Source organism: Danio rerio, chromosome 7, assembly GCF_049306965.1.
Source record: "Danio rerio strain Tuebingen ecotype United States chromosome 7, GRCz12tu, whole genome shotgun sequence".
In the NCBI taxonomy this organism is placed as follows: Eukaryota; Metazoa; Chordata; class Actinopteri; order Cypriniformes; family Danionidae; genus Danio; species Danio rerio.
Genome location: NC_133182.1, coordinates 32,950,240 through 32,974,385, shown reverse-complemented (window position 1 = coordinate 32,974,385; position 24,146 = coordinate 32,950,240). Strand labels below are relative to the sequence as shown.

General features: G+C 34.9%; 1 protein-coding gene across 1 annotated transcript; it reads right to left on the bottom strand.

Moving 5' to 3' along the window:
- Positions 1-843: 843 nt before the first annotated feature.
- Positions 844-23,186, bottom strand: ano9b (anoctamin 9b). The gene is made up of 24 exons (XM_001922625.9): positions 22,995-23,186; positions 19,077-19,133; positions 18,641-18,772; positions 18,413-18,558; positions 18,278-18,327; positions 16,117-16,175; positions 15,940-16,025; positions 15,731-15,865; positions 15,520-15,613; positions 11,603-11,663; positions 11,432-11,514; positions 11,244-11,348; positions 10,606-10,770; positions 10,473-10,509; positions 10,274-10,385; positions 10,130-10,187; positions 7,495-7,592; positions 7,147-7,343; positions 4,722-4,874; positions 4,474-4,621; positions 3,986-4,102; positions 3,794-3,887; positions 3,288-3,400; positions 844-1,952 (listed from the first exon to the last, which is right to left on the bottom strand). Exons 1-24 carry the CDS (start codon positions 23,016-23,018, stop codon positions 1,910-1,912), a joined length of 2,367 nt encoding a protein of 788 aa, XP_001922660.3. The 5' UTR covers positions 23,019-23,186; the 3' UTR covers positions 844-1,909.
- Between the last annotated feature and the right edge of the window lie 960 nt (positions 23,187-24,146).

Below are 24,146 nucleotides of genomic sequence, written 5' to 3'. Positions count from 1 at the left end.
CATAAAACTATTAAAGTGGCCCCAAAAAAGCTCAAAAATTAAGTTGTTTCAGCTCATTTTATATGTATAAGTAGTATTTATATTTAAGTAGTTTTAACCAGCAGCAAACATCATTTTTTGTGTACTGTGATAAATGACTGTTATTTTGTATATATGCAATGTTATATGTATCTAATTCATTAGTTTCTCTTACCAAGCAAGCTAACTTAAGCTTATCTTAAGCAGATAATAGAATAAAACAAAACGCATCATCCAAAAGGAATCTCCTTGGGAAAAAGAAATGTTCATGCATGTCTGAAGCGGTGAACGCTGACACCTTATGGAGGAAAAGAGGGTTGACAGCTTTATTTCGACTTCACCTTCAACATTTATTACACCCCATTACTTCATTGTGGTGAACACAATTATTTTACTGTACATAAAGATGACGATATCAAAACTACTGTATAAAAATGATACATATATTCTTTTTCAAATATTTCCCCAAGTAATTTTTTAAAGGAGAGATTTGAACCCTTTTCTATAATAGTTTCAATAGAGCGTCATGGTGGCGCAGTGGGTAGCACAATTGCATTACAGCAAGAAGGTTGCTGGTTCAAGCCTCAGCTGGGTCAGTGAGTTTGCATGTTCTCCCCGTGTTTGCGTGGGTTTTCCTCCTGGTGCTCCGGTATAGGTGAATTGGGTAGGCTAAAATTGATAGTAGTGTATGTGTGAGTACATGCAGTCATGCGTTGCAGCTGAAAGGATATACACTGCGTGAATAAAACATATGCTTGAAAAGTTGGAGGTTCATTCCGCTGTGGCAGCCCAGGATCAATAAAGAGAATAAGCCGAAAAGAAAAATGAATGAAAGAATGGTTTTAATAAGCAAGTTCTAATAACTAATTCCTTTCGTCTTTGCCATGATGACAGTACATACAAGTTACAAAGCATTTCTGGAAGATATTAGTATTCACCTTAAAGTGCAATGTAAAGGCTTAACTAGGTTAATTATACTAGGCGAGTTTGTTTAATTAGGCAAGCTATTGGACAAAAAGTAGTTCAGAAACCAATCCAAAAAACTATTCTCAAGGGGGCTTATAATATTGACCGTAAACAAAAATAAAAACTACTTTAATTTCAGCCAAACTAAAAGAAATAAGACTTACTAAAGAAGAGTTTAAAAAAATATTAGCACTGTAACACTGTAAACAATGCCCTTGTGTGGATAAACATTACTTGGCAAATATTAGAAAAAGAAATGCAATGTTCACAGGAGGACTAATAATTTGGTCTACAACTGTATATGATGAAAAAGTGGTTTAAAAACGCCATCGTAGAGCAGAAACACACACACTGGCATCACTTCCCAAGTGTTTTTTCTTTGTTACATTCAAGTCTTTAGATTCAAACTTGATTTTCACTGTAAAGCCAAGTATTGCTGGAAGCCTTCTCCAACTTTAAGAAAAAGTAAACAATGAAATATTTAAATATATAAATCATATGGCAAACATGTTTCATTAAAACATTAAGCAACAACAATAATAAATTCTTTGTCTTAGGAAAACACTAACTGCATAAAAAAAATTTGCCGTCCGACTTTGCATTTTCACAGTTTTTGTAATTCCTCAGAAATAGATTAGTTCATAAATCACAGCCAAAAGTGCACAGTGTGTCCTCTGAAGCTGAACAATATTCATGCACCTGAGGTCAAACTGTAAACTGCATCGAGAGAAAAGCTCCAGTAAGATTGTCCCAGCTGTCTCTGAAGGCAGTGAAGTGAAGGGAAAGTCCCACACACTGATGCAGATGAGATCATGATCTCAGGTAAACACACAAATCTTCCTTGTGTCAAGTGTCTCTTGCTGAACACGGAAGTCAGAAAGTCGTCAAATCAAAGTTATTAAATCTCTGGTTGTACCTTCATTGTTCACACCACAGTGGATGTGGTGTCGTATAATGTACTCGCTTCCCTGTTAGAGACGGAGATACAAGAGAAGTTAATTAGACGGAGAGGGTTTGCTAAAGGAACAGTTCACACACACACACAAAAATTGACAACTCACCGTGGTGTATATAATTATAATGTTTTAAGTAAATTAAATAAATAAATCAGACAAACACTCCTTTTTGAACTTGTTCATATATTGGCTATCGCTGTGATGGGTTTGTTTTGTTTTTTCAGCCTAATGATGGCTTGCTTGACTGATAGTGACAGCTCTTTGGATCTCATCTTGAGAGCTGACAGTTTCAAATGCAAAACAGCACACTTGAAATGAACTCTTTTATCTGCTCATTGTAATTGAGATAATGAGGGAATAACACACACCTGGCCAAGGAACAGCTGAGAAGCCAATTGTCCAATTCCTTTTGGACCCTTAACAAGTGGGAGGCACATTTGTAAACTGTTTTAATTCCTAGTGTTAACCTGATTAAGATGTAAATACCCTCAATTAAAGCTAACAGTCTGCAGTTAAAGCACATCTAGTTTGTTTCATTTCAAATAATCCTGAGAATGTTGTTTATTATATGGATTATGATTATTATTAATCAGTTTATAACAACAAGTCAACACTGTAAGAGTATACAAATGGTACATCAACAGACCCAGACTGAATAAAACTAAAACTGAAAAAAAATAAATAAATAAATAAAACTGAGCAATTGTAAAAAAGCTTTTTGATTGTAGTTGTTGCTGAACTGTGATCAATCGGATAACTCATTCTTCCACAGAAAGACATGCGCTTATGATTAAAACATTATTTCATATGATTTAAAAAGCTATTATATGATGACAAAAAGCCCTGTTTTATCCAAAAATATTGCTGTAGAGGTGCACAATACATAAAAAAGAATAAACTCGGAGATGTCTATTTATTTGAATATATCTGATTATCATTATACATTTAGTCTAATTTCTTCGTTTTATTAGATGCTGTACTGCACTAATTTTAGCCATTTATTAAGCTAACTTTTGTTCTTTTACTTTGTGAAAAAAACATTAAAAAAAAATAAATATTAGGAAAGTTATATGCAAGTTATTCAAAATGAACCTCCGCTAAAATGTTCTGGAAACAAACCCTGGCCTGAGCACTTGAAATATACAGCATGTATTGCATGGGGCCATTCTATATAGATGACTTGTGCCTTTATTTAATTTTTTTTTATTTTATTGCTAATTGATATTCACAATAATTGATATTATTGAAGGGTACAAAAATGAAAGAACACAAGAGTGAATAAATGTTTTGTAAACCATTTTTCAGTGCATTGTCCATTTAAGGATTAGAATTAGAAAAACTACTTACATGAGTTCCTTTTTCAGTCTTCTTAGTTTGTCATCTAGCCTGTGGTTTTTCACTCTGTTAGGATTGTCAGGTATGAACCAGGCTGCGATAAATTTGCATATTACCACCACATGCTGAGTCGGAAAAACAAACACAAAAAAAATCAGATGATATTCAACAAAACATGTAACACACACACACACACACACACACACACACACACACACACACACACACACACACACACACACACACACACATATATATATATATACATATACACGTGTGTGTATGTATATACACATATACATACATATATACATATATATATATATATATATATATATATATATATATATATATATATATATATATATATATACACACACACACACACACACTGCAGTGAGAGAGAGAGAGAGAGAGAGCGAGAGAGAGAGAGAGAGAGAGAGAGAGAGAGAGAGAGAGAGTGAGAGAGAGAGAGAGAGAGAGAGAGAGAGAAAAGATACATAGCTCTTATTTTGTACCTCAAACAGAATAACAAAGGCAAAGCGGAGTGCCAGAATGAACCAAAACTGCGAGGTGAGACTCTGGTCTTCATTACTGCGGTAGTCTTTGTAACTGTACAACACATATTCAGATCATCAACCAATCAAATTCATCTGTACTATATTAAAAAAGATGCATTCTATATTTGTTTTTAGAATAAAAGTTGTTACCTGCATTGTGTAACATTATGTCCACCCTCTGTGATCAATTCCTGAAAGTCCTTTTTCACATTCATATTGGACATGAATGCTGTTGCCAGAGTGTTGTTGATATAACCCGTCATACAGCTACCAGACAAAACAAATCCATTAGTTACATCATTAATCTAACATCATCTATGCTTAAAAAGAAATCAACTTTTAGATTTGACATTTAATCAGTATTTTAGTTAAGATAAATACAGCTTATGTGAGAAATTCCATGTAAAAGTCCGTTATTTTACGTTTTTTTCCGACACTCCAGCAGTAAAAATCGTAAAATTACTTTTTTTAACTGTGTGGTAAAAACAGATTTGCCAGTTTGAGACCTCTGCCTTAATGTAATGTTAACGTATACTTTCTATATGAATTTATGCTTTGAGATATTACTGCAAATGTCACATCCATAACGCTGGAATTGCTCACATGCTTTAATGGTTCGTTACTCTTTAGATACTTACTCCAGGCCACTGTTATTGTTGACAGCACAAGGTCCATAACGGTAACGATATGCCAGACGGGGTATGAAGTCAGAGGAAATCCCTATCACTAGCCCATTAGCAATGACAGCCATCACCCCGACAACCTCTAATATTTTATTCCAGACACCTGCCAGACAAAACACACAGCGGATGATGTATGATGTTTACACATTAGGTTTACTTCACGATGAACTACACAGAGTGCATGTACTGTAACAGCTACTTACCGATGTCATTTGTTTTTTTGGGCACAAGGCGACGCTCCAGGCTGACCATCTTGATGGCATCCAGTCTGATCTCAAATATGTTATTAATAAGAGCCAATAAAGGAGCCAGAGGGAACGCGGCCACAAAGATGGTGGTGAAACTAAACTGAAGAACTGACGACACACAAAAGAACAGCAGCTGATGTTAATGCAGGGCAACATTAAATAAACCAATCAGATGTCAAATGAACTCCTCAGACACAATATTACAAACACCGGTTCACCTGGTCATTAATGCAAATATCCACGTCACAACCCACATAGATAGTTGCAAGGCAGCAGCTTAATGCATTATGCATGTAGACATGTTCAAGATGTATTGATGTATACACCAAATTACTGAAGGCTTTGAAAATAGTTTTAATTATAAAATCTACAAAATTAGTGTGCTGAATCTTTAGTTACAGTTTTAATAGGTAGACTATATTCTTCCATTAACACATTTAAGCCCACCGGTACTTATAGTTGCCATGTTCTTTTAATAAGTACTTTTCTACATGTTACCCTAGTTCCAGGGTACAAAATTAAAGCAAACAATCCCAAATAAAGAAAATGTTCATGTTAATAAAAATAATTTCTTGTTCACAAATGTATACTAACATAATCATGAAGGTCTCTAGACTCAGATAAATAAAACAAATCTTTCAAAGCATCTATAGTTTTTTGTATACTTTGCCAAAAGTTCAAGTGGCAATTATAGTTTCATAATACTTCATCTAAACATAACCAATTTAACTGATATCTTTACTTTAAAGCAGCCTTTTTGATACACAATTTCACACACAGCAAAATCCTCAGAGTAAACTTTACTTCTCCCACTGGTCCCACTCTTACAAGTTAAATTAACACTGGAGCAGAGTTAAAGGTCTGAGTGGAAGAGAATAATGAACTCCTGCTGTTAAAAAGTAAAATCACTGAAGAAAAACACAACTACAACCAAACTCAGTCACAACCTTAGGCCCTGTTGTCCACTTTTGTCTAAATTTTTCTTTTTTTTCTACACAAAAATGTAGTATCAGGTCACTGAAACCTAAATTGTGCATTTACTCTAGTATTTGACTTTTTTTTTTTTTTTTTTTTGAAACACAGTAGTTTGTTCGGGAAGCTAGTGTGTGTTTAATCACTTTAAGACAAATGGATTAGTTCTTTGTGTTTTAATATTTATGGAATTATATGATAGATCATTTTGGGGGTTAATCTCAAATGGTTTTCTAATTTTAAACATATTAAATGCGTTTATGAATATCAATATGATGTTTTGAAAGCAGTTGTTTTGTGTTAGATTGCCAAATGTTCTCCTTCTATTCAAAATTTACATTAAAGGGTTTTTAAAACATATTTGCCCACCTGCAACTATATAGTTGTTGCATATTGAAATATGATTTTCTTGAAAAAAATCTGAAGTCTGGAAAAAATAAATGCAAAACATGTTCATATAGAAACCATTTGTAAAAAGTTGAGCACAAATGGGTTAAGACTTAATTTAGAGTCTAGAAGAGTGAGCAGAATGATAAAGATGATATATTTATATTTAGAAATAACATAGGTCTACAAGGAAAAGTATGAAGAACCATAAAATGAAAACTGTCCACATAGAAAATTAACATACAAGGCAGGGGTGTCAAACTAATTTCTACTGAGGGCCACTTCAGCATTTCTGGCTACTCTTAAAAGGCTGGTTATAACATCAAACATATAAGTGTTGCTACTCAATGAATTGTTAAATAACTATCACTTTTTCATCATAACATATTAAAGTAAAGGGCGTCACAGTGGCATAGTGGGTAGCACCATCGCCTCACAGCAATATTGCTGGTTTGAGCCCTGGCTGGGTTAGTTGGCATTTCTGTGTGTTTGCATGTTCCGGGTGAATAGGTAAATTGGGTAAGCTAAATTGACCGTAGTTTATGTGTGTGAATGCAAGAGTGTATGGGTGTTTTCCAGTGCTGTGTTGCTTCTGGAAGGGCATCCGCTGCATAAAACATATGCTGGATAAGTTGGCGGTTCATTCTGCTGTTGCAACCCCTGATTAATAAAGGGACTAAACGAAAAGAAAATGAGTAAATATAAAAGCAACAAATAAATTCTACTACTTTCATAAATGTAAAATATAAGTTACTTCACTGGGTAATTTAAACATGAAACTTTTTCATCAGGTTAAAAAAACACATTACTCCATCAAAGTAAACAACAAAGAGAAATATCATCAGACACAGGTCATTGTCTCTCCAAAACGGCCACTTTTGAAAGAAACTGAACTTTATGAATCAACTAAAGTGAAGTGTCCCAATAGTGTTTGATGAGGGTATAACAAAAATACATTTCTAGTAAACTATAAAGTTAGCACTATGAAGATGCACTATGTAATGACAAAGGAGATACATACCCATTTCCAAAAACTCATTAAACAAGGAGAAAGCATTGACATCACTCAGGTCGTAGTTTGTCATCCAATCACGAAGCTTGCAGAGGTCACATTGCTCAATGTTTCCATCCTTTTCTCGACATGCCTTTCGGTAACAGTTACCGCACTTCCTGCTTTTTTTCTTAGTTTTTGAGCGCTTAAAAAGCATCTTTAACCAGCTACAGAGAAACCACAGAAGAAGATTTTAAGTGAGAAACCCAAGTAGAACGGGTAACATTTTTATTTTAATATTTTTATCTGGTAAAATATAAAGTTGAACAGTAAAAACTGAATGTTTAAGGTTTTAGTGCAATTTTTGACAACACTTACGGCACTGTGAACTCAAATATGTTGTTTATAGTTTGTTTGAGCACTAGAATAACAGCCATCTGGATGAAGAGATCTGTAAGGCATCCGCTTGGATGACACTAAATCAGAGAGAGAGAGAGAGAAAAAAAGATTTGATTCACACTTTGGCTACAAACATCTGTTAAATGCATGTAAACATCCAACTGCAAAAAAAAAAAAAAAAGGAATTGTAAGGGTTTAGGCACAAACATATGACAAAATATTTCAGTGTTTAATAGGTTTCTGGCTTGCAAGATATTTGGCTAAAATTAATTCAACACTAACACAGTGTCCTAACCCCACGCAACGTGCGACTAAAGGGTATCTTTTCCATGTTAAAAGCAACATAGAGTACTTTTTTTTTAATTGAACAGATTTGTGTTGAGCATCTGTTATGACAAATTGTGGCAAAAAACTGGATAATTTTTAGCTTTTGTCAGCCAATTTCATCTTCCATCTTTCTTTTCTTATCCTATGAGAAAACCCTGCTTCTTAATTACTTATGAGAGCACGTGCTTTCCAAAAGCAAGGCAGATCTGCCAAACTGTGACCCAAAGACTGGGTGATACTCTGTCTGCACTGCACGGGTTGTATATGTTTGTTTTAATAATCCACAGGGTTTATTACATGTTTTTCCCTGCGATTCTGTCAGGGCCGATACAGCAAAGTTGTTGGTTTACAGCAATTTTTGTCAGAAGAGCTGTACAAGAATTGGAGCAACTTTTATCAGTTGAGTGTGTTACCATTCAGACACATAGCCTATATCCGTGCTGCTGTGTTCATCTATGTTTAAAATCTTCCAGATTACCGACAGGGCTAATGGTTGAAATAGACAAGGAAGGAGACCTGCTGCACTGCTATCCACCGTGTCTGCATTCAGACCCAGGGATTGATGAGGAGAGAAGTCCTTCTCAATTATAGTGTTTATATTAAGACGATTATTTTTATGATTATAGAACAAATTGTGGTTATGTGTATATGAAATTACAAGTAATAAATGTAGCAGGGCATTAAATTACTGTTTACTTCTTTGCATTTTTACTTTTAAAATCATAGGTCTCACAGTTTTGTGTCTCATATTGAGGGCCAACTGACAGTTGTTCGATCTATCTTTTTTCCCCCTGCTCTGTTGGCCACGCCCACTCCTCCCTCTGCTCGCAGAGCTCCACGCCAAAGCATTTTTAAAAAAGATTCTGAGGTAGACTTGAACCAAAAGAGGAAGTTACATGGCCCTTTAAAGAGAGTTTTAGTTCTAACCCTCTGCGATGCATGACATTTCGATTTTAGAAATGCTATTTTTAAAATTTCCATGATGTGGTAGTAGAACAACAGCATATACTACTATGACTAAGATCACCTCAGCTAGAGATTATGTGCTTCATTCAGTGTTAATTGCTCCCACTAAGAGTTTGAATACAATTTTAGGTGACATTTATTGCCATAATGAAAGCAGCAGCATTTAGTTTACCTCAGATCTCAGATCTGAGCAGACAGAACTAGCAGACAGTTTAAAATAGAAAGTCAGAACTGTGACTCAATGCAAAGCAACAATATAAGTCGCTCGGTAGACAGTTAATAATGTTAATATGTTTTAATTAGATGAAAAGCCTTTATCAATTTTTTTGGAAGTGCAGTGGCTGGTATTTAAATGTTTCAGTCATGTCGCATCGCTTTTGGTTGACAGCCAAATTGCTTGTTCCTGGAATCTTGATGCATCACGTGTTGTTATAGTAGGTGTAACTGATAAAATGTGTCTTTTTATTTCTTAAACATCCAATGCAGAAGACATTTACTACAGCTATATGTCAGGTTGGCAATGTCAAGATTCACCAGCCTCACTGTGAATGAAGGCTTTATTCTCACACAAGAATTTATGATCAATTGGCCTGAACACTATGGAGTGTCTTCAAATGTGCTGAAGTAGACTTTACACAGTGCATCTCCCAAGTGTCAGATAGTGATCTTGTTTAGCTGTAATTATGGTGTGTATTTGACAATGTACTTGGCATTGTTTTGACAACATTACACGATTTTAAGGCTTATATCCATCAAGAGTTACAATTATTTTTGGCCAAGATTTTGTATTCATAAAGTCAACTCAACCATGTGAGTTCCACTGTCTACTCCAGCATATAAAAAAAACTTGTAGAGGGGTTCAGCTCAACTGATTTCTGAATTCCTGCCTAAAATTGAAGCCATTATTCACAATCTGAACAAATGAATATGGGTTTGGGATTTGTCTTTTGACGTGGTTGTTTAAAAAATAAAAAAGCTAAGCAATGCATCAAAAATGTCTGTCAAACAAAATCCACAAACATAATCCACCAAATTGGCTGTATCACTGTATCCACCTAGAGCTGGTGTGTGGTGAGCGCACTGGTGCCATTGTCCTGTGGCTGCCATCGCATCATCCAAGTAAATGTTGCACACTGGTGGTGCTGTGGAGAGCCCCCCTCATGATTGTAAAGCGCTTTGGGTGTATGGCCATACACAATGAATGCATTATATAAATACACATTACTTACTTCCACATTAACTATTGCAGTTTAAATATAATAATAGACTGTTAGGTATTTGCAACTTTTAAAATAATAATAAATTGGTAAATAACGAATACCTCTTCTAGTCTCCATTCGCCTGCAATTCGAACATAGTTTCCAGGATAGCCATTGATCCTGAGAACAGCACAAAAAGACCCTTTGAACAGCCTGTTGTTAGAGTAAATGAATCAAAAAAAGCACACTCACACACAAAGACTTACCTTCCCAGAAAGAACGCCACATAAAACAGTGAGGAGAAGAGAGTGAAGAACTGAAATGAGAACATCTTCACTGTGAAGCTCCTCTCGGTGGCTGCAAAAGAGCGTGTCTCCTCTGCAATTGAGCAATAATGACATTTACCACATTACATTAGTACAATTTATTCAAGCAACTGATTTTAATTTTATACTTGATACCCACCAATCTCACACAGTTTTAAAGCCACGAATTTGTTGACCTAAGAAGACATCATTTGATTATTGTCTTACAGAAAAATGCCAATGTTCTTTAACAAGTTTTATTTGTATTAGGCAGTTTATCTGTTTGTACTTACCCGAGTCATAACCTGAATGGTAATGTAGTGCAGCACTGCGCCGAATAACATGGCTATTGTGGTGGCATGTTCACGAAGAAGGTGCCACTGGCTTTTTGAAAGCAATATTGAAGTTAAAACACGGAAGATCACCAGAGCTTGGGTCAGACCGATGATCACCACCAGCTGAAAACAATGATGGGGAATAATATTATGAATTTTGTCAGACCTTTCTAGAAAAAAAAACGAATAAATGCCGAGAAACTGAAGATTCAAGTGGTCTCTTTTGGTGTCTGTACTGGTTTTGCAATTGGTATATGCAGGCACAAATTTGTGTAATGACATGGGTATAAACTAGGTATTAAAATGCTGATGTGGTCAATGGGGACATGCCCTGTGTCCTCAGAATTTTAAACTGTTAAAAAAGTCATACCTAATGTTGTCTTTTCACTTTCAAAAATTGCCACAGGATTCTGGTGTTAGGGATAGGGTAAGCCAATGTAAAAAGAAGTTTTTAGAGTATAAAATAAATTACGCCAATAGAGAGTCCTCATAAACCAACAAAGTGTGTGTGTGTGTGTGTGTGTGTGTGTGTGTGTGTGTGTGTGTGTGTGTGTGTGTGTGCGTGCGTGCGTGTGTGCGTAAAAAGCATTTCTTACCACTAACGTGACCAAAAGAAGCACCAAGGTGCTGCGCAGGTAAGAATGTCTGTACTCTTTTGGCTTACACTGAGGGTCATTGACAATCTCCAAAATCAATTCTTCCTGTTGGCAGACGAAGTCATTCGGCTCAATCAGAAGATTCACATTAAACACAAAATAATAATGTAAAGAATGTATGATTCTACCTCATCATCGCACCAGTCAAACACATTCCACTTTGACACATACAGAGATCGATGTCTCTTCCACACCTCAAAAAACAGGGTTGCTAGTTAAACAACAAGACAGCACTTTAACATCAATGTTATTTATCACACAAGAAACAGTTTTGCTTAAGTTCAAGTGGAAAAACTCACCCCAAATTGCCATGAACATCGCAAAAGCCACGGTGCCTTCATTGTCAAATAGTTGGCTCACCTGTTTGTAAGGATTTACAGAGTTTATACAAATTTTAAGAACCCAACACACACATGCATATATTGGTAACACTTTACAATAAGGTTGTATAAGTTAATATTAGTTAATGCATTTACTAACATGAACAAACAACGAACAATACATTCATTTATTCATTTTCTTTTCGACTTAGTCCCTTTATTAATCCGGGGTTGCCACAGTGTCAACTTATTCAGCACATGTTTTTACGCAGCAGATGCCCTTCCAGCTGTAACCCATTTCTGGGAAACATCTATACACACTCATTCACACTCATACACTACAGACAATTTAGCCTACCCAATTCACCTGTACCATTTGTCTTTGGGGACAAAACCCACGCGAACGCAGGGAGAACTTGCAAACTCCACACAATAACACCAACTGACCCATGAACAATACAATCATTACAATATTTAGTCGTGTTAGTTAATGCTAGTAAGTGAAAATGTAGTTTTTGATTGTTAGTTCACGTTAACTCGGTCAGGGTTCTTGCACCATTTTAAAAGTAAAATTTAATGCTTTTTAAGACCTTTTTAAGACCTCAACAAATATAATTTAAGACCCAAAAATTATATAATTTCTTTGGAATAGGCTACTCATTTTAATGTTTTCGTTAGATTAAAATAAATTGTGGCTCGTCACAGTATGGATAACCCGCAGTACCTGCCTTTTGGGTGACTGGTAGTGAAATGAAACTGTTATAGCTGACTGTGAGGGGGCGTCTGAACTAGAGCTGTAATCAGGCTATGAAAGGTAGGCCCGATGGAGCCCGAACCCGATAGGTACATTTTGATTGACAGCTTTTAAAAGCCCAAACCCGTTTAAAGCCCGACATTATCCAAATGTGCACATGCACAGCTCTTTTGTCTTTTCTCATGAATAAATTGTTTATATGCGTTAACATTACTTATTCATAACATAGGCTACAGGCCAAGTTGGAACAAAAAAAATAAAATAAGCCCCCTGTAACATCTTAACATCTCAACTCTAAATAGGCCTGGGTACATACACTTAACGTTTAAATTGGCCAAAACACCAATAAAAATAAGTCTTTCTTAGCAAATGAATTAAAATAAATAATAAATGATGACGGTTATTTGGCAATAACGAAATTAAGATAAAGGCTCAGTGGGATTTGTTTTGCCACTTCACTTCACAATAAGGCGATGGTCAAGCTGAATAATAAAAGAATAATGCCAGCATTAGCCTGTATACTCTGCATACATTATGATTTTATTAAAATTTAGTTATAATTTGAAATTCTTTAGTCATCAAGATTAGGTTAGATTAGGGGAACATTATTGAATCCACAGTAAATGGCTTTAGCGCAGTGACTAGCTGTTGCAACGTCCAGCTGCTGCTTTCCTCCTTTCATGTGATACTCGATGAATTTGAGCCCCATGGGCCCTAACGAAAAGGTCTTTTTGCAGAATTTACACATTCCCTCTTTGCCACGTCGTAAAATTTACATTCTCCCATCTTTGCATTTTGAACCTCACATTAACAACCGCGTAATGACAGCACGCAGGTGCAGACCGGTTTAGCGTCTGTACTCTGTACCCGACCTACCGTAATAAGCTAATAAATCACAGAGACTGTAATTTCTCTCCTGTTTCAAATATTGAATTAATCAACTATTAGATGTTTTACGGTGAACCACTGTGCTTCCCTATCGTCATTAAGCAGACCGGCTGAAAATGTAATACCTACAGCCACTTTACGGTAAAATTTAAGACAATTTAAGACCTTAATTTCCTGGATTTTAATTTAAGACATTTTAAGACTTTTTAAGGACCTGCGGGAACCCTGTCGGTGCATTAACTAATGTTAACAAACTAAAATTTGGATGTTCATAATGCAATAATATATGTTGAACTATGATTAATAATGCTTTACTGTTCATAATTAGTTTAATTTAGTGAATGCATTAAGTAATGAAACCTTATTAAGTGTGACCCATATAATAACGTGCCATTCATTCCTTGTTTATTTTTAAAAAAAGACTCATTCCAAACTTTTGGGTAAGCAAGACTTTCTTTTGAAATAAATTATTAACGGTTATAAAACATTCCATTGATTATAAGTGTAGGTAAAGATATCTATAATTTTTACAAACTATTATATCTAAAATAACTGCTGTTCTTTTTCCATATCAAATGTGCATTCGTCCAAGTATCCACAAAATATATAGCAGGGGAGCTGTTCTAAACGGAGGATAATCAGAGGTTGATCATAAAAAAAACTTGCTAAAAGTATTTCTATGTGACACCGATGATTGGACTTAAAATACAGAACATTCCAATTTTAAACCACAAGACCAAATTACACTTTGAAATATATCCATAATACATACAGCTTCATAATATTTCATAATTTTAGCACTTTTTACGGAGTTTTTAGTCCAGGGCCGCCCAAACTCAGTCCTGGAGGGCCAATGTCCTGCAGATTTTAGCTCCAACTTCAACACACCAGCACAGATGTTTCTAGAAAGCCTATTAAGAGATTGTTTAGCTAGCCCTGGTGTGTCTGATTGGGGTTGAAACTAAACTTTGCAGGACACTGACTCTCCAGGACTGAGTTTGGGCAAGCCTGCTTTAGTCAAATAAATGCAGCCTTAATGAGCAAGAGAACATTATAAGAATCCTACTGAATGGTAGCATACAATATATTGTATAAGAGAGAGAGAATTTTGAGTTTGTTGCTATATCAACTTCTATGGCTATGTCATAGCAAAAAACAAAACAGATTACGTTTACCACAATTTATAAATAACACTTTTCTGTAATAAAAAAAATAATCAAAAAATTGTAGGTCATCAACAGCAATAAACACAAAAGATAAAAATAAATAAATGGTATTAATGATAATATATAAGATACAAATCTAAAACTGTTTTTTAAGGTTTACTTTTGATAAAAAATTTACAATTTTAGAAGGATTCACATTTTAAAATATTTCATTTAAAGTCTCTCCAGATAAAAATAGTTGTCTGATAACATTAATAATAGGGCACTCCAGAAGAATATGTTTAACAGTTTGGTTTCTATTGCAATCTAGACATTTTGGGGGTTCTTCTCCTTTCATGTGTGTCTCGTGTGTTCAATACGGCATCTTGTGTAAACAATCTCACAATGTCTTGAGTTAAAAAATAAAAATTGTATTTTGTTCCAATTTCAGGCTGGATTTTGAAACGTTTAGAGCACTGATGATATTCTGCATGCCATTTGATAAAAATTTAACTTTTTATTAGTGTTTTTAAATCTGGGATGGGTTTTTGCACCTTTCCAGTTAGGGCTGTTTTAGCAGCTTTGTCGGCTTGTTCATTTCCAAGGAGTCCAACATGTTCAGGGATCCAGTAGAAAACTACATGATAAACTTTCTCTTTAGTTTATTCACTTTGACAAAATATTCAATAACAATGGGATTCTCCAATTTAAAAGACTTTACCGATTGTAGACTTTGGTTCAGAAAAAAAATCATAAAATAGTGTTCTTCAGCATTTTCAATGTGTTCCAGAGCCAAAAGTAGAGCTTTTGCTTCAGCTGTAAAAATTGAGCTTTAATCTGGAATATGAATGTCGTAGTGTAATTGACCCATTACTACTGCTGCAGAAACATAACTGTCCTGTTTTGATCCATCTGTGTATATAGATTTATGAGTAGGATACAAATTCCTTATGTCAGCAACTTCTTGTTGATATTTATGTGGAGAAGTCAGATCCATATTTACATGCAACTTGTTTAACCTCCATGATGAGACCGGGCAAACAAGAGTCTTGTGGATTACTGTATAACATCTAGAATTATCAGTTATATTAAGATGTTTATTGACTGACCTTGGCATATATACATGTGTCAGACAGGTTCCACGCCTTGCATTTTATGTCACATCTTGGACACATGATGATGTCAGAGTCACATACTTCATGACTGTAACGGCATCACAAATGAGATTTAATAGTGTAAATTAAAAACAAATTAGTCTGCAATCTGCAACAGATCAGTCATTCCTAGTTTTCTATACTTCAATACTATAAATATACTCACATGAGCGGGCTGGTGTTGAAGAAGGCAAGACCGTACAAGAACACAACTATACCAATTACAGCGGCCGGGACGAGCATTCGAGTGTACCAGCCGAGCCACAGGTAATACAGTGCCACTTTCTCCCCAAAATAGTCCCTGAAAAAGACATATGGAAACATAAATAAATAAGCAAAAAAAGATATAACAAAATAAAACCAGGGAGAACTTACTTTACATCAGTAACAGGCTGTTGAAAAAGCCTCAAAACTGAATACCAGCTTGCCCACTTCTTCTTTAGCTTTTTCTGCTCTTTTTTCTGACAAGAGAAATCAATGAAATTCAGCACGACCCAGAGATTGATTGTCTTTGGCTACTGATGAATAAGCAATGACAATAAGGTATTTTACCTCATGCAGACAGAACATGGTCTCGAAAGCACCTTGACGCAGCAGATCTTGAAGACCCTCTTGAAGTGCAAAAAAAAGTGAAGAGAGACATTGATGCTTATGTCAGTTAGGACAATCCTTTCAGAAATATTTATTTTTAAAAAATTTACATGAATATACAGTTGAAGTCAGAATTATTAGGCCCTTTGAATTTTATTTCTTTTAAAAAATATTTTCAAAAACAGAGCAAGGAAATTTTCACAAATCATAATTTTTACAATAACTTGCCTAATTACCCTAACCTGTCTAGTTAAGTCTTTAAATGTCACTTTAAGCTGTATAGAAGTGTCTTAAAATTTTTCTAGTAAAATATTATTTACTGTCATCATGGCAAAGACAAAATAAATCAGTTATTAGAAATGAGTAATTAAAACTATTATGTTCAGATATGTGTTGACAAATCTTCTCCCGTTAAACTGAAATCGGGCTACAAATTAATAAGGGGGCTAATAATTCAGACTTTAACTGTATCTCTGTGTTTAATTCTGAACTTTTAAAAAAAAAAGCTTAGGTAAATTTAATGCAGTTTCATATTAAACATTTTATAATTAGCATTTTCTAGACAAGTTAACTGGCAAGATTTGCAGTCTGTAAAACATTTAAACTGGGATAAATTCAAACTGATAAGAAAACTACAGTAAAATGTAAGTGTTTTCATTAGGAATGTGCCAATGCATGACACGGTGGCTCAGTGGTTAGCACTGTCATCTCAGAGCAAGAAGGTCGCTGGTTCGAGTCCTGGCTGGGCCAACTGGAATTTCTGTGTAGAGTTTGCATGCACTCCCCGTGTTCATGTAGGTTTCTTGTTTCCTCCAGGTGCTCAGGTTTCCCCCACAAGTCCAAAGACATGCGCTATAAGTGAATTGAATGAACTAAATTGGCCATAGTATATGTGTGTGAATGTGAGTTTGTATGGATGTTTCCCAGAACTGGGTTGCAGCTGGAAAAGCATCCACTGCATAAAACGAATGAATAAAGGGACTAAGCCGAAGGAAAATGAACGCGTGAATGTTCCAATGCAGATTTGACCATGCCAATTTTTTACTGACAGGTGTCAGCTATATGAAGCACCATTCTTTATTTAACGACTGAAGTCACGCAGGAGTCATAATTGGAGAGAATAAATAAATAAAATAAATGGAGAGGACATTTTCTGACAGCAATTTGATCTGTAGAAATATGAAAATACTCTAACAACAAATGTAATGCAAGCAGTGCAAGCATTTCCGAGGTAACTCATTTTAAACAGTAATAACAATTCAGATTATTATATTTTGTACTGTGTTTTTGATCAGCTAAATTCAGCTTTAATGCATATAATTATAGTTTTAAAAACTTTATTGATTTTAATATTTATTTTTTGCTTTTAATGTGATAAAGCATTGAGAAATAAAGTTGGAGCAAGGGGGTGTGGGGTGGGGGTGTTTATTGTGAAAGCTCCACAAGCTGAGACTCCTCTGAGACTGCCTGAAGCGCAATGGCTCTAGATGTAACCGCTATCTCCACTAGGTCAGTGGTTCCAAACAGGGGGGTCCCGGAAAACAAGGGGGCTCCAGCGAGCTCTGTGAGTTGTGTCATTTTTACACATTTTTTTAGCAGTTAATTTTATCTTCTGGCTGACCAAATAAAAAATTGACAAATTTGTAATTCGTCCTTCACAAAAACAACCAAGTCTCATTGATTCGCCTTCAGCAGCTAATGGTAATTACCCCAAACATACTGGACCCAAGCGAGGAAACTCCAAACATTTGGGGTAACAGTGCTAGCAATACTAGAAACTTGCAAGGCAGGAAAGACCAAGATAGTTACCTGAACTATAATTTTATACCTTTTTCTCGAGGCAACGAGTCCTTGACCCAGCCACATGCATTTTTTGTCATTCTTACTGCAAACTTATATGTGGACAGGGGCCTTACAATATTTTCCAGGGGAAAAGGGGGTCTTGGGCAAAAAAAAGGTAAGTAACCACAGCACTAGGTTATCTGCACCAAATTTCTAAAAAAAAAACTTTCAATTTCTTACTGACAGCAGACTTTTGAATAGTACATTTTTAGTTTCAGGTAGAAGAAAAGAGTGATAACAATGTGAAGAAAGATGAAGTGAAAAAGAAAGTGACAGGTACCTCCTGATCCTATGAACGTATTGTTTAAGACAAAGTGAACAATCCTGATTCTGTAAAACAAAAGGAATGTTTGTGGTAAGGGATTTCATCTATAGCAGATTGTAAAAGCATTTGAATCAGAGGGAAATAGGGTACCGGGTGCAGAAGGAGACAGATGATTCACGGCTTTCCTCTGCACTCCAGTTACAGCCATCGGACACCTTCAGCAGGTACTTGTACTTTGTAAAAATCTCCTCAGGTGCGCGGACACCGAAAAACAACTTTCCGTCATTTTCAACTCTCTGTTGAGCAATAATAAAACTGTTGAGGAAGATCATTAAAAATAAATGAAAAACACAAACAAGTGGCGGTGACATAACATACAGTCACTCTAATGTTCTTCCGCTTCAGTTCCAGGATAAAGGCATCCTGCTTCTTGAAGAGTTGATCCTCCATGTCCTCCACTTTATTAGCCACCAGGACATAGTCATATAATCGAGGAACATAGGTGTTATGCTGAATGACACAAAAGCAGAAACAAAAGAAATTGATTGTTTTTTTTAAATGATTGATCAGATGTTTGGCTGTATTACTGCTGGCTCTCTTCCTTTCAGTGTTTGTGACTATCGTCTGTTTATTTCAGGAGATTTAGGTCATGCAGGGGCAATGCTGATGTGTGACATTATGACCATATTGTGGTTAGATATAACATCATCATGTGCTTTGCTTGTGAAATTAGCATGTGCTTGTGTGGAAATGTGACTGTGGTATTTAATTCAGTTGGTCAGCAAATGCACAGATGTCTGGGCTGTTTTCTTACTTGTGTTGGAAGCAAAGGCTCATTTCCATTGTCCACCTCCTGCAGAGGAACGCCCTCCTGAAATACATAGGAAAGGCAGAAAAAATCAAATTACTGAACAAAAGTTTAATGGCCAGGCCAATGCAAACTTTCTGAATGCAAAGTACGTATATTGTAAATAAATAAATACAAATTTTCAATGGCAATTTCTGTGTTAGGGAATGAACATTTTTAGGATTTTATCCTATAAGGATGGTTCTTCCTATGAACAATCCTACAATTACTAACAATATTTTATTGAGTGTGCTTATAACTGCCGGTTCAGGTCTGTCACAGATAAATCAATATTTATGGCTGATTTATTTAGAAACAAATGAAGTTAGAGGCTGCATTAAACCAACTCTGCTACCTAATTTGAATAAGTAATCAGATTTTTAAAAAGCATTTTCAAAATAGTATAATGTGTTTAGTATGAGTGCAATCAACAATTTGTCAACCATGCAGCCAATGTTAGTATAATCAAATAATTTAACCATTGGCTTATTTGTTTTGTTCAAACACAAGTTCATTCAGAATTACACACTACAATCAGTGTTGCTCCGAGAAAGACAAATACTAAATACTGACTACTTTTTGAAACGGATAGAAAAGACATGTCTAAAGTTTAACATGTACTACTATTATCAATTTTGTTTGTTGAACTGTTGTATAAAATCAATATTATATTTGCGACTGCACTCACCTCACACTAAACTGATATTCAGTTGACACCTTTTTAATCTTTCCATTAGACAAAACGTTCTTTGTTCTGTATAATAAAAGGTTTATTCGGATTAAACAAATGTGTTTCTGCACTAAAGGAAAAAAATGGCTCTTTGGGAATTAAAAATGGCACTAATGCAAAAAGACACCATTCAAAATGTAAGTGCATTGGTTAATTCAATCAGCCAGAACCGCAATTCTCCATCTACTGTCAATGCCACTGATATATTATAGACATCATAAGAAAATTATCCCAGTATCACCATTTACTGACAGAGGGAAACGGCCATTATGCAAAATTAGTTTCTGAAGCCAAAGCTTATCTTAATGAAAACGCAAATTTGAACTTGTCTTCATGCAAGATACTACAGTGACAGCTGGCTACTGTGGCGCTTAACACTTAATGCCTAACCTGCTTTATAAAAAAAACAACTGACCATATGCTGTATCCAGTGTGAACCAAAAGATTTTATACAATTAAGATACAACTGCCATTGTTCAGCTGATTTAATTTATCTTTGTACTTTATTCTAATTGAATGAAACAAAAAAAAGCCTTTTCACTCTCTTCTTCACAAACTCTACAATAATAAAATATATAGTGGTGATGAATGTTCACAATGTTGCTATCGTGAGCACTTCAATAAATTAGTGATTTATTCTGTCTCTGAACTGCATATTATTTTCAAAGCATACTTTAACTTCATATTCTATCCGTAGGAGCAAATGTTTGACAGTGCATGTGTGTGACGTTTAATGTAGCTTGTTAAACAAGAGAATGTTTTAAAGTGCAACTGTGTATCTGGGTTATCTCTAACACAATGTTTTGGGTAATGATATGTACTTAATATCAGGCAGTTTGTAAAATGTTTCGATTTGAAAACTCACCAAGAGGACGAATAAAAATATTACTAAAGATATTACACTGCTCCATGCACAACCACATCAGTAACTTGATCACTGACAACCCTCAGAAATGCATGAAACCATGTGTTCTTTTAGAAGAATCTTGACAAATAATAGACAATATTTTAAAAGATCAGAATATGTGCGACCACAAAACCAGTCATAAATGCCTTCTCAATATTGAGATTTATACACAGAAACATGCATAAATGAGCTTTCCACTGATGTGTGTTATGTTAGGAAGGGACAATATTTCAAGAAGATACTGCTATATAAATATCTGGAATCAAAAATATTGAGAAGATTGTCCTTTAGGGTAGTTCTAACCAATTAAAAATACTAATCAAAATTTTACTTTTGCATAATATACACAGTAGGACATTTACAAAATAACTTGATGGATCACGATCTTTACTTAATATTTTAAAGATTTTTGCCATTTAAGAAAAATCAATCATTTTTAACCGTTACAATGCATTGTTGGCATTTCCCAAAATTATGCCCATAACATAGGATTTCAACTTAAGATGGGTTTTGTGGTCCAGGGTCACAACCGTTAGCATTTCAAGGCTTCCCTTTTCTACATTTCTCTTTCTCTTTGGAAGCAGCCACAACATTTGGTGTGACTGCAGGTCAAGACATGTTTATGGGACATCAAATCAAGTGCATGCTGAGCTTGTTTTGGTGCGTCAGAAAGAGAGAACCACGAAGAACCAAGATTGTGATCCCTCACCTCTGTCTTACATAATTATTAACTACAGCCACGGTCGTTAAAAAAATGCTCATGCTCTGGACTATGATGACAAAACAGCAGACTCATGACAAACAACCCGTTTAACAACAATTGAAATATTACTCATGCAGTTTTTCCCACATTTACGCAATGTGAACACGGTCGTGAACGTTGTACTCAACCAAAACAGTTGCATTAGTAATGAATCAAATACAGTGTCATCACTTAATAAAGTCTTTATATTATGCAAGATTACATTGATTAGTGAGTTACTCGAGTACAACACGAGATGTACATCAATATTTACAAGTGAATGCTCACAGCAAAGCCTCTCCTCTGAATTTTATACCTTAAATATCTAAACAGCAAGAATTTCAGGTAAGGTAAGCGTTCCTCAGAACAGTTCCTGTTTTTCTAAGAACTTTGATCTCGCCAAAATAACGCAGTTAAACCTGTCTGAAATAACTACGCTACACTCTCAGATATAAAAACTCAAAAGCTGCCACTGTGGAACAGAATAAAAAGGTATGCTTTTGTGTCCAACAGGTGGCATGCTAAGGCAAAAATGTTTGGAGAACAAAAAAAGTAAAGATATATTTAAAATGAATAATTAAATAATAATAATAATACATTATACAAATATCAAGTTATTTTCATTAAATAAACACATTGTTATTAATTATAAAATAATTAATAAAGATTTAATTAGTTATAAAACACCTTTTTTCAGATTTTTTCTGTTTTAGCAGGGCTTTTTTAAATGAGTACGTTTTTTGTTTTCTAGGTTTGAGATTTGCACCAGGTCGACAACACAGAAAATGCAAACGTAAAAATGTAAAATAAATAAATAAGCATCCCATTTATGTATTTCTTATCATTTAAATTGGACCTCATACTAGAAATCAGCCGCCTTTTACATTTTAGTACAGGGGTCTCTGGCATAAAGATGATTGTACATAGGAGTCCCAGGCATTTAAAAGATTGAAAGCCCCTGCCTTAGTTACTTTAGTATCGTTATTTCTAAAAGTGTACCATTGGTTTGACAATCAATTTAAATTAATAAAATTATTAGTTTATTTTATCTCATGACACTATAATTATTCACTTAGAAAACTTGCTTGAAAGAAATCTATACAAAGAATGTAGTTTAGATTTTGATAATTCTGGGATATATGTTGTAGCATAAATTGTCATTACAGTGATATTAGTAAAAGTCCAACAGTACCACTAGTAGCCCATTTCACTGGCTTATTTAGGTTACAGAACATTTTACATTAAAAACTACTCAACTGTGTGTTATACATTTAAATGGGTAAAGTATACTTTTAACTTGACTGAATTGCAGAGTTCAGATTAAATCAGCTGTAATTTAACTATTTGAAATACTAAATAAACAGGTTCTCTTTATAACAAAAGCCTCACGTTCCCTAAACACCTCCATAGACCATATCACAGGCCTTGTCTTTTGCACCTGTAAAACCTGCAAGATACACATGCACACACTTTTACACCACTCAAACACATCTATACACACTGTACCTCATCGTCTTTGAAGTACATCATGGTTAGTTCGCTTTGATTCCGGGAGATCAGCGTCAGTGTCTCTTCTCTTGTCCTCACATAGCCAGAGTCCAGCTCTAACTAACATGAGAAATTAGAACTGAATGTAAACCGAACGAAATCATTCGACACTTCCGCATATCCCAACTCAAAGTTGAGATTCGAGCGCGGGTGTGTGTGCTCGTGCCGTTTACCTTTACAGGTAAGAGCGCACGTCACCGCTTTGTGTCGAAGGGCGTGGCCAAGACTTCTAGTTTACCGATACACATTACGGACCAATACTGATAACATGAGATCGAAACTCAACTCGACAGTTCACCAACCTCTCTGAAAGAAGGTTACATCGCCTATAGGTCCACAGAAGACCAAATGTTAGACCAGAGGCGGATTTACCAAAAGGGGGATCCCAGGCAACTCCAACCAAGGGGGCCAAGTCCTGATCCACATTTTCTATATTTAAGTATTTTTTATTTATTTTGGTATTTTTTTATATATATTACGCAATCTTCTTTTCTCTGTTTTATCTTAATACAATCTTTAAATTTTAAATTATTAGTTTTCTTAAAATGAATTTACAATAAAAATAGTAAATATATAAAAAATATTAAATTTATAACAAATATATATAAATAATAAATATATAAAATAGTAAATATATATGTAAATACTGTATATTTTTATAAATTTGACTGCTGGACTGCTCCATGATTGGGGGTTTGTGGATATTTTTTGTTAATATATTACATTATTCATTAATTTTCTTTTTGGATTACGATGATTTCTGATCATTGTATTTTTTAAAGACTAATACAGTGGAGAGTGTAATGATACACTGCTTTTATTAATCTGGGGTCGTCACAGCAGAATGAACCACCAACTTATCTAGCATATATTTTTATGCAGCGGATGCCCTTCCAGCTGCAACCCATCACTGGGAAATACACTACAATATTATAATAATATTATATTTTAGTGTATATTAAATATTTATGTAAAAAAATCTCTCACTATACAAAATATGATAGAAAACGATGTTATATAGGCTATAATTTACAGGTATAATTTATACTTCTAGATATTTTTTTGGGGGCCCCCAGATTTCATGGGGCTCTAACCTTACTTATAGATTTA

Bases quoted from the DNA above. Each gene is read 5' to 3' on its own strand.
- ano9b (XM_001922625.9), bottom strand. From the start codon at position 23,018: ATGATGTACTTCAAAGACGATGAG. The intron at 7,593-10,129 runs GTATTCGTTATT...TCTCTGATTTAG, and splicing joins GCGAATGGAGACTAGAAGAG to TGTCATCCAAGCGGATGCCT. The intron at 4,622-4,721 runs GTAAGTAGCTGT...TTTGTCTGGCAG, and splicing joins CAAAAAAACAAATGACATCG to GTGTCTGGAATAAAATATTA.